The 11,138-nt window shown below is 47.7% G+C and overlaps 1 protein-coding gene across 1 annotated transcript in view; it reads left to right on the forward strand.

The window, feature by feature from the left end:
• The first annotated feature begins 1,632 nt into the window (after nucleotides 1-1,632).
• LOC120738418 (flocculation protein FLO11-like) overlaps nucleotides 1,633-11,138 on the forward strand; it is a 25,319-nt gene continuing 15,813 nt past the window's right edge. The window contains exons 1-2 of the mRNA XM_040039636.1: nucleotides 1,633-4,197; nucleotides 5,441-5,445. Coding sequence (XP_039895570.1) covers nucleotides 1,937-3,064 — 1,128 coding nt within the window. The 5' untranslated portion in view covers nucleotides 1,633-1,936 and the 3' untranslated portion in view covers nucleotides 3,065-4,197; nucleotides 5,441-5,445. The remainder of the gene's footprint in view (nucleotides 4,198-5,440; nucleotides 5,446-11,138) is intronic.

Consider the following 11,138-nt stretch of genomic DNA (forward strand, 5'->3'; position numbering starts at 1 on the left):
GTTTAGGGGCGTGGCCTCTTTGGCTGACAGGTGGATGGTGACACAGGTGTTTGGATCTGCTAGCTGTCTGCTAGGCTTCACCTCAGCTAACTGGAGTTGCTGACATGTTACACACGTCTGTAACTCCGCCTGAGTGTTTGGGTGATGCATGCTCAGATGCGAGGTACGGATGCCTGGATTAAGTTTAAGCACACTACGTCTTGCTCCACCTCATCACCCTCTTTTAACCATAGATTACAAACCATAGACTATTTTCTTCATATGAACTGTGGTGTCAGTATGCGTTTTACATCTTAGCTTATAAACCAAGTCCAGGCCTCGAGGGCCGGTGTCCTGCAGGTTTTAGATGTGTCCTTGATCCAACACAGCTGATTCAAATGGATAAACGACCTCCTCAACATGTCCTGAAGTTCTCCAGAGGCCTGGTAATGAACTAATCGTGTGATTCAGGTGTGTTGACCCAGGGTGAGCTCTAAAACCTGCAGGACACCGGCCCTCGAGGCCTGGAGTACAGGCCTGCCATACAGTTTCGTAGTGTTGGTGGGAACCCTGAGTGTGGGTGCATTTCATAGTTTAATAGCTGCTGCCTGTTTAAGCTGGTTGGGGCTTTGTGAAAACGCTGATCCATCACTGTGGATCAACGTTTTTTATCATTCCTTTGTGTTCATGCTTCACCTGTGTCCTCTCTCCTTCAGGTGCCTCCTGATCGTACTCAAAGCCCTGCCAGCAGCTCTCGGGGTGAGTCCACCTCTGCCTTTATAAGCCCTTTCAGTCTGGTCCAGCAAACGTTGGCCACCAGCCAATCACAGCTTGTTGTCTTTCACTAGTGTGTGATGTCATCAAATCGAGTCAGCTGAAACAAGTTTTCTGTCCATTAGCTTGTTTCCATGGTTAAAGTATCTCTGCTCTTATTGGTCAAATCGCAGACCACGGTGTGGAAGTTGTCATATGATGTAAAGATGAATCATTGGTGGGATGACATCATCAGATGTCCTGGCCAATAGTTGGGCTGTGCTGTCGTCACTGAGCTTGAAGCCAGTGTTTAAATTTCCCTCCAGCTGTGCAATGACGATCTCACAGCTGTGCTTCTGTATCCAGGTGCAGACGGACTGTTTTATTCTGCTGTTTGCAGGAAATACACGGCTTCACATAATTTCACTTCCTTTTGTCTTTTTACATGATCACTGTGCTTTCTCAACCTCTGCTTGTTGTTCTGATGAGTCCGACCTGTATGCTGCCACTGGGCCTTTAGCTGTTTGGTACTGGTATTTTAATTTAATGCAAATTTTGATGTGGAGCTTCGGGACAGTGATGCATTACAGGTTGTTAGGATGCCTGGGTTGTTGACCCAGGGTTTTTGACTTTATTATATTATTTATAATTTCTAGTCTTTGGGTTTTTGTTAGAGTGATGTCTTATGGTTTGTCTCTGTGTAATCCTTAGTTGCTGTCTCCCCTGTCTGCTATATCCCCGTGTCCTGTCTGTGTCTGCCCTGGTCCCACGTCTCTGTTCCCTCTGTTGTAGTGCCTGCATGTGAGTCTGTGTCTTTGTTCAGTCTGTGTTATGTGTTCCTGTTTTACTTTGAAGGTCTCTGTCTTATCTCAGTGTGTTCAGTTTACGCTTCCTTGTCTCGTCAGTTCTGATTTGCCCCAGCTGTGTTTCCCTCCTGTTGTCCATTCCTTGATTGCTCCCTCTATGTACTTAAGCCCTGTGTTTCAGTTTGTCATTGTCGCGATCTACTCTTATCTACCCTCACGTATGCTGTGTGTTTTGGGTTTTTCCTGCCTGCGTTAATGTTTGTACTCTGGAAGTTTGTTACTTTGAGTTCAGCATTAAAGCTGTTTTTTCGAGTTCACGTCTGTCTCCGGAGTCTGCACTTTGGGTCCTTTTCCTGCCTGCACACAGCCGTCACATAACAGAAGATCGCGACCAGAACATGGACCCAGCAGACTCCGTGTGGTATCGGCGACCCGCAGTTTCTGCCTTCCTCAAGGAGAGCGTGAGGCAGGAGGCTAAGCATGCCCGGGAGCTCCAGTCACCCTTCTATGGGTCACGTTTGGCTTTGGGAGGGCCCCGCAGCCTCCAAACTGCCATGGCTACGGCCGAGCCGGCGCCTATGCCTCGGGCGTTCAGGTTGAGCACGTGCTCATTCTCTCCAGTCGCTACACCTCCGCCTCCACCCCTGGATTACCAGTCCAACAAGAGGGTTAAGCGGCGGAGGAAGAAAGATTACGTGACGCCGGACGTTAGACTCACTCCGCTGCAGTCCTTCGCTCTGTTTTTGGGTCTGCCACGTTCTGAGCTTCACAAACTCTCTGCTTCCTCATCGCAGCCCGGTCTTTTGGAGGATTCGCAGCCCAGTTCGCCACCTCCTACTTCCCGGAGAAAGCGACGCTCACGCAGTCGCCACTCTGTCTCTGCTGAGCCACTCCCCGTGCTGAGTTATAATGACTGTTTTCATTCTGCTCCCTCTGAGCTGGAAAAAGACAATCATGTGAACACTGTAAATTCTGAGACTGTGAAAACTGTTAAGACTGTTAGACGTGGTGGTGGCAAGAAGCTGAAAAACATTTTAGAGGAGTCTGTGTTTGCTGAGCCTGCTCCTTCGCACCGTTGTGTTCCTGCTCCCAGGGCAGCTCGGGCCCTGCATTCCCCTGCACCTGTTTCAGTGCTTCAGGTGAGGGAGGCTGAGGTCCAGCTGGTCCCTGCTCTGGTGTCCAGGCTGGCTGAGCCTCTGCCTGTCGCTGCACCCATACCAGCTCCTCGGGTGGGGACAGCAGCTGCCCAGCCAGTGACGGTGCCTGTCCCGGCTCCCAGGGTGAGGATGACCGGGAACCAGTTAGCTCCGGCACCCGTACCTTCTCCTCGGGTGGGAGTGGCTGGTGTTCGGCAGGTACCTGCACCTGTTTCTGACCTCGCTGGAGGCTCAGGTGAGCCCATCCAGCAGTTTTCTTCAGGTTCTGGAGGCTCAGGGGAACTAGCTCAGCTTACTGCTAATCCACCGCCTTACCCACCATTACCCCTTACCCACCCATCCATCTTTACAACAGTCGATACATATTAAACTTCTCTCCATAGCTCAGACTTTAGCTCACCTATCAGCTCAGTCACCTGCTCAGTTCTCACCTCAGTCATTTACTCCACCGCCTGTTCCTGCTGGAGGGTCCGAGGGGCCCGTCGAGCCTTCGTCTGCCTCCGCTGGGGGGTCCGAGGGGCCCGTCGAGCCTTCGTCTGCCTACGCTGGGGGGTCCGAGGGGCCCGTCCAGCAACCTGCCTCCACTGCAGCGCCACCACCTGCGGCTCCCACGCCGTCGCCTGCAGCGCCACCCTTGTCTGGTCCAGCCTCCGAGTCTTCGGCTCCGCCTGGCCCGGCCTCCGAGTCTTCGGCTCCGCCTGGCCCGGCCTCCGAGTCTTCGCCTTCAGCGTCACTTGGTCCTGCCTCACTCCGTCTAGCTTCGTCTGCGCCTGAGGTCTCCATGCCGTCTCGTCCTGCACGTCCTGTCCAGCCGCTTTCCAGGCCGATGACTGGACGTCATTGCCGTCATGGACGGCCCCCTGAACTACGTCGCCGCCGGTGCCTCCCGCCTGCCCGGCCCCCTGAACTGTTTTCTGGGCTCTTGGGCCGTCAGCCTCTGGGCCGCCCCCCTGAACTTTTTGTGAACTGTTTTTCCTGGCCGCCTGTGCCTGTCGTGAGCCTGTTTTTGTTCTGTTGCTTTCCCGGCTCCAGTGTTTGCACTTTTGTTTTTGTTTCTGGCTCCTTGTGTTTGGTTTGTTTCATGTAAATCTATGAAATACAGAAAGGCACTCGATACAGAGCAAAGCTGATCCCATATTACTGAAACCAATCAAACGGTGCTGACATCAACATAACTGCAGATATATCAGCGCCCCAGGAGTCGGTGCGTCCTCGCCAGGTATGACAAAAAACAAAAAGCAGCTTTGAAGCAGTGAATGTTTTTCTTCTTGAAGGATTTGAAACAGTTGTTAGTGTTTTGTTTACCGCCAGCCTGACGATGAATCGTTTAATCATGTCTGATGAAAGTTAAGTCTCGGCTTCGCTGGAGGACTCAGTGTAGGATTAGTGAGCAGAGGATCCACAAAGTCAGCAGCCCCGGATCAGACCTGATGAAAACAAAAGTGATGGTTTACATTTTACAAGCTGATTTTTCTTTTTAATGCAAAACTACCAGTGACTGTGTAGCAGGTTTGTTGGTGTCTACAGTTTGTGTGTTCTTCACTGTAACCAGAAGGTCGCCGGTTCGATCCCCGGGCTCTCTGTCCTGGTCGTTGTGTCCTTGGGCACTTTACCCTACCTCCTACTGGTGATGGCCAGAGGGGCCGATGGCGCGATATGGCAGCCTTCTGTCAGTCTGCCCCAGGGCAGCTGTGGCTACAACCGTAGCTGCCTCCACCAGTGTGTGAATGTGAGAGTGAATGAATAGTGGAATTGTAAAGCACTTTGGGTGCCTTGAAAAGCGCTATATAAATCCAATCCATTATTATTATTAAAAAGAGGGAATATTATCTAAACCCAATGACCTGGCAGGATGCTAACAGCGTCAGGTGTTTGGTGGATCCTGTCTGCAGGCTGAAGACGAGATGGGCCATCTGACCCTGAGGGGTGCATAGCCCCATGAAGCTAATAGTCATTTGTGTTTCACGCAGTAAATGACAGGCAGCGGTCGCTGCAGCTTTAAGAAGTCTCACGTCTCCTGAACAATCCCAGCTAATTGTTCTTTAGCAGCTGTCCAGACTCGATGGTTTTCCTGCATAGACCTCGGGCTTCAGTTCACCGCACAGATTTTCAGTGGGATTGAAGTCAGGGCTCAGTGACGTTCACTTTGGTTTTCCGGACGTCGTTCTTCACCTGGAGCAACGCCTGTTTTGGACGTTGATGGCACAGCTGTGTGCACATCAGTCTGAAGTTGTTTTGTACCGTGTAACTTTGTATGTTCATACTTCTGTAATTGTATGCAAATAGAAACGAGGCATGTTGCCCAGTTGGCAACGAGCATGTTTAGAAATGCGACGTTTAAAAATTCCTGACTGTTAGAAAACAGTAAGTGACAAACTTTAAATTTCATAATAATTTGTCCTCATCTGTATGTAAACAACACTGGACTGAGCTCAGGGTCTGATTGTTCAGGTCCTCTGGAGTCCCTCAGGGATCAGACCTGGATCCTCAGATGTTGTAGAGATTGAGACTGTTTTCTTTACCCTGCCTGTCACGTTGAGGTCACCAGGTTCAGTCTGTCTGGGAACAGCAGCAGCGCCGGCCAATCAGCGGCCGGGATTTCTGGTCATCCAGTCAGTCCCTTCATCTCGGTACCCCAGACAGAGGGATGGTGATTAATGGAAGACGCTGGAAGCTGGTTTGAGTACAGCCGGAGTGCTGATGAAGAGGTGATGTGAGTGCAGAGAGTCATGACAGCGTAAGTAGTGATAGTGCAGCATAAATGGAGGTGGATGGAAGGACGATGGTTTGGGAGACGTTCAGAACAAAGTCCTGACAGCAGATAAAGTGATAGCAGTCACATTCCTGCTGATAGCCACGCCTCACTGATAACCTCGTTTACACAACGCTGCAGGAATGCGGCTGCTAACACAAACACTGCTGCCTGCTGAGAAACTCGCTGTCTGGGGCCCACAGAGGAAAAAAAACACACTGACTACATCAACAGGGACACTCGGTGTGGGATGTGTGAAGAGCGAACATCCTGGATCAGGTCCTACTGTTCTGCCCGATGACCCCTCAGAGCACAGCCACATCAGTGCATTTGTGTTTAATCTTTCAGTACGAAGTGCAATCAAACATCGGGGGTGTTTGTAGGATTTCTACATGGGATTTCACAGGAGTCTGTGAATAGACAGACACTTTATTGATCCCACAGCGAATAGTGTTGTGGAGAAAGTGTCAGACGAGATCGTGGGTTTGAAGCTGTGAATTGAAGGGTCGATGCTGGATGTCATCAGTGTGTATGCCCTACAGGTTGGAGATCAGGTAGAAGACAAAGAGACATTGGGGAGGAAGTTGGTCAGGTGTGGTGTTAAGGAGAGACATGCAGGAGGGCAGTATGTTTATTTACACAGCGCCAAACAACAGTCGCCTCAAGGTGCTTCATACTGTAAGGTCGATCCTACAATATTGCATACAGAGAAAAACCCAACAATCACATGACCCCCTATGAGCAGCACTTTGGCGACAGTGGGAAGGAAAAACTCCCTTTTAACAGGAAGAAACCTCCAGCAGAACCAGGCTCAGGGAGGGGCGGGGCCATCTGCTGCAAACTGAAGGAGTGTCACCGTGTCTTTTTGGATCAGAGAAAGATCAGAGAAAGCAGGTGATTGGTTGCTGAGAGAGGAACTGTGCTACTGCATTAGGAAGTATATGAGGGTGCTGCAGTATGAGGACAGAGAGACAGAGGCGAGGCGTGAGGGACAGATGGGTCGACCAGTAAGTTCAGAATCCGTGGACTATGATGTTTGCAGATGACACTGTGATCTGTAGTGAGAGCAGAGAGCAGTTGGAGGAGATCCTGCAGAGAAGAGGAACGAAAGAAGACAGAATACATGTGTCTGAATGAGACGGAGACAGAAGGAGAGGCAAAGACGAAGGAGCAGAGGGTCAACAAAGCAAGGGACTGAGCTGAAGTTACAGAGCTGAAGCTGTTCAGATGTTCACTGGGTCTATGAAGGGGCAGTCGGAGAGCCTGAGATGGTTTGCACATGTGGATGTGATAGACCTGCCAAGCAGCAGGAAAAGAGAAGATTGATGGATGTGGTGAAGAGGGTTGGTGTGACAGAGGGGGATTCTGGGACATGGTGACCTGTAAAGGCAGCAGCTAGAAGAAGATGAATGAAAGAATGTCAGAGTGTAAATACTAGCCTGTGCCGTCCAAGGTGTCCAGGATGGTAACGTCTGTTCTGTCTGCAGGACAGAAAACCAGGACATCCGGGTCTTTTTGTCTTTATGACATGCGCTGTGCGACTAACTGATTTGTGTCACTGGCTTTCATAAATGAAGAAAACTCGACATTCAAGGCTTCTTCAAAGAGTGATGCCAAAGTGATGCCATATAAGGACAGTGAGGTGAAAAACAATCAGACAGCTGGGTATGAAACTAGCTAAAGGCGATTTGACTGAATGGTGTCGACCTGTGTTCATTTTGTCAAGGAAGAAATCCAGAAGGTCGCAGCGTTGGCTCAGGTAGCAGTGACAGAAGTATTATTCAGTCTATTTGGTTTGTGCGTATTGTTTGTGATGAGGTCGCCTTTCAGTCTTATTTATGTTCTGGTTGTGTTCGTCCTGTCAATAAAAATCACAAATTAGAAAACAGAAAAGCAAACTGCAACGTGCAGTTGACCGCTTGTGTTTGTAACTAGAGGACAGCGAGGACCATAAAAAGCCCGAAATACAAAAAAATTAATTTAAAGCAGGACCAAGTTACAATATCACAAATCCTCTGTTATTTTACTGAACACATGTACATAAACAGTATTTATGGAATATTGAAACATTAATATTCTTGAAACATGTACAGATTGTTTTCACGACCTTGTGCTGGTTACTATGCAACCCTGACAATATATACAAATACAGCTATTCATCTGCACATGTTCCCTAATATCTGTTGTAAATAACAACAAAGTAGCTTACATGAGTGGATTTATGCACACGCAGCGCTACACTGTAGAAGAGCAGCTATTGGTCAAGTCCAAGAATCGGCCAATCATAGAGCCAATGGCATCAACCCTATTTTCTCAAACAGGCACAGAGACTGTGAGTCTGAGGCTTTAAGAGCACATGTAACCTGACAAACATGTGTTTAAGAGTCTGGTGTGAGGGCCTGTCAGTGAGGCGTCTGAGGGCAGCACCACGTCCTCCACTCACCTGTTGGAGCACCAATCACCGTGAAATCCTCAGCCGCTGTCCGTGGTCCTGAAATTCCAGCAGTTTATTTTGAGTGGAATTAAAGTTTATTAAGGAAAAAAATGTGTTTCTAAAGTTTATTGACGTAAACGCATTGATTAGACCGACGTCCGTCTAAAGTGGGGTGGGGTCCAAAGTCGATATTGTCATCCCACCGTTCTCACCATCCCCAGCCATCCTGCTTTAAACCTCAGGGCTGTGAAATCCATGCCTCCGCCACGCGGAGATGAACCCGGAGTTTTGTTGTTGTTGTTGCGTCTCTGCTTTGGGTTGGAGTCTCCGTTGAGTTTGATGAGTTAATGTAGAATCGGGTGTTTTATTTAACACATCTTCATCTGACCCTGCAAATAAGCTGACGCGAGGCTCTAAATCTGTGCCAGCTGTGAGCAGCTTTCTGTGAGACTAAATCTCAGCTTAAATCATTTTCTGACAAACCTCAGGGTGATCCTTTTTTTAAAGGATGGACCAGATTGTAGATTTGCCACTGCAAACATGTTTATGGATTCTTGTTAGCGTCTCTGTGGAACTCATTTAAAGTGCTGCAGTCGAGTTAAACAATCAAACAATATTGGATCTTTTGTTTTCTTGCAGGGTCTAAATTTCAGTATAAAGCACCTTGAAGCAACTATGATTTCCTGCCATATAAATAAATAAATGAATTGAACTGAATTCATTTTCTATGCATTAATGAGGGAATGATCATCATCTGTGTCCATGATACTACTCGATTACTTTTGAGCCTTTGAATGGGGAGCTGTGTATAAAATGACTGCAGCTCCTAAAATAATATTGCAATACTTCTTTTTTCAGACCTTCAGTGTGAAAGTCTGCATGTTTTTGATTAGTTTCCTGTGTGTACAGAGGCGAAATGACCAAAGCAACCATGTAGCTGGCTAAATGGACCTGACTGTGCTGTGAAACGCTGAGGCTGGTTTGCCAGAGGTTGTGTTCCCATTGCTCAAAGTTCATATTGCTGCTCTGCAGTCAGGATAGTTTTTGTTTGAATTTGAGCTCAATTTCAAACCACGTAGTTTAATAAAAGGTGCACAGGTTGGTCACAGAGCGATTTATTAAGATCAATGAAGATCAGGTGTGATTATTTTTATAGGTGCACTTGTACTGCTTCAATCGTTATGTCACAGAGGGTACACGTTTATTTACACGTTTATCTACACGTCTAACTGTGAGCACACAGGTCGTGTCTGTAAATGCACTGGAACACGAGCCTCTGGCTTGTTCTAGAGTTTAAATCTCACTTTTCTGTCACATCAATCTGAACATCTGAACATCTGTTCTCATTGAAAGAATCGGTCAGGAAAAATTGGAGCGTGATTGTCGCTGACGTGATCTGATAAACACACACACACACAGTCAGCTGTCTGCTTCCTGAGAATCTCAGATGCTTGTCTTTCTGTCTGACTTGTGTTTACATTCCTCACTGTCTGAACAGAAAATAAAAACAGTGCTGCGGTCGGAGCATCAATAGACAGAAACCAAGTCTAAAAGCACACATCAGGTTGAGTCCTTTCATTCTAACAAATACTATGTTATTGACTTAGACCCAGTTGACCAATGTCAGTTTAACTCTTTATTTATTCAAGCAAAACTTGAACTCAGGTAAGCTCCACTGCGAATATTTCAACACAGGGCCTGAGCAGGGGGGCGGCTCCCTGGTTGTACCGGGGCTCCCTGGGTCAGCTTCATTCTGTTGAGTGTTCAGTGCTCACGATGCACCAAGATTCGGTTCTACGGTGGGCAGATTTTCTTCGAGAGGGAACTGTAGATACAGAGCATCAGGTTTTATATTTTAGGGCGGTAGGTGATGATGAAATTGAACCTAGCAGAAAGTAATTACCTGTTGCCTGTTGGGAGTTGAACTTTTAAGCTGATTGGAGGTAGGAGGATAGATTTTTATGAGCAGTCCAGGTTATGAAGGCATCCTCCTGTAACCAGCGCCTCCACTCCTCAGCTAGCTCTCAGTTAACAGCATCGTAATCCTGATGTGTGGCTTCTGTGTTTAAGCCAAGAAGACGGAGTAGAGCAGAGACAATGTGAAACTTGAGACCACAAGCTGAAGAGGTTCAGTTTGATGGGACACACAGCTGAGCGCAGAGACAGGAACTCCCAAAGGCTTAATTGCATCATCTAGTTGCTCTTTTACGCACTGGAATCTGTAAAGGCTTGGAAAGGTAAGAGGTCCTGGAAAAACTGAGCTAAGCATGGAAGTAGGGAGTTGCAAGCGAGGATGCGCATCTTGTAAGTTCCGCCCACCAGTAACCCCACATTTACTGATGGGCACAAACACCAAGGATGGCCCCAAAAATACAGACCTTCACTTCAGCCTTCCTTTGCCATTCTTCAGCCATCCAGCTGCACGTTCTTCCAGATGTTTACCAGAAGCGGCTGATGGAAATGAGGGGATAAGGTAACTAATGACTAGGGATGGGTATCGTTTAGGTTTTATCCGATACCGGTGCCAAACCGGTACTTTTGAAATGGTGCCGGCGCTTAAACGGTGTTCAAACCGGTACTTAAAGAATGGAGAACACACACTTTGTCCAAAAACCTCTCATGTTCAGCTGTTTTTTGTAAAAAGATAACAATGTTAGCCTTTTCTGCAGCTATGGGGCATATATGGTATCACTCTTGGCTGGAAGCAGTGCTTAATCAATGGAAAAAACACAAACTTTGTCCAAAAACCTCTCATGTTTAACTGTTTTCCACTTTTTCTTTGGTCATTTTAGCCTTTTTGGCCAGGGTGAAGGGAGCATCTGCCATCAAACAAGAAGACAGCCGCATGTAGCTATGATGATGTTTGCTAGTTCACCTTACATGCATTAATGTAATAACGTGGTTAGCCTACTCAACGAAAATTACACACGAACAACATTAAGCTACTCACGCAGAGAAGAACGGCTGCTGCTGCATCATCATCCTCATCATTTCTGCTACACTGGCAGGGCTAGGGGCCAGGACTCTCCTCTTCGGGTTTGTGGGGGATGTTGCTAACTCCGGGTCAGATAACAGGCACCACACCCGCAGTAGATGTGCTCGGTGTGAGGTCTCGCAGCAAGCTATCAAATACAGCGCATTTCTCGGCTTTTAACAAAATGCTATGCGTCGCCAGGTGTTTCATCAGATTCGAGGTGTTACCTCCTTTGACAGTATCACAGTATCAGCTTAAAGCACTTGTTGCTGCTGAGTTTGCA

This window comes from Simochromis diagramma, unplaced genomic scaffold (assembly GCF_900408965.1).
Source record: "Simochromis diagramma unplaced genomic scaffold, fSimDia1.1 OVJJ01000031.1, whole genome shotgun sequence".
NCBI classification, from domain to species: domain Eukaryota; kingdom Metazoa; phylum Chordata; class Actinopteri; order Cichliformes; family Cichlidae; genus Simochromis; species Simochromis diagramma.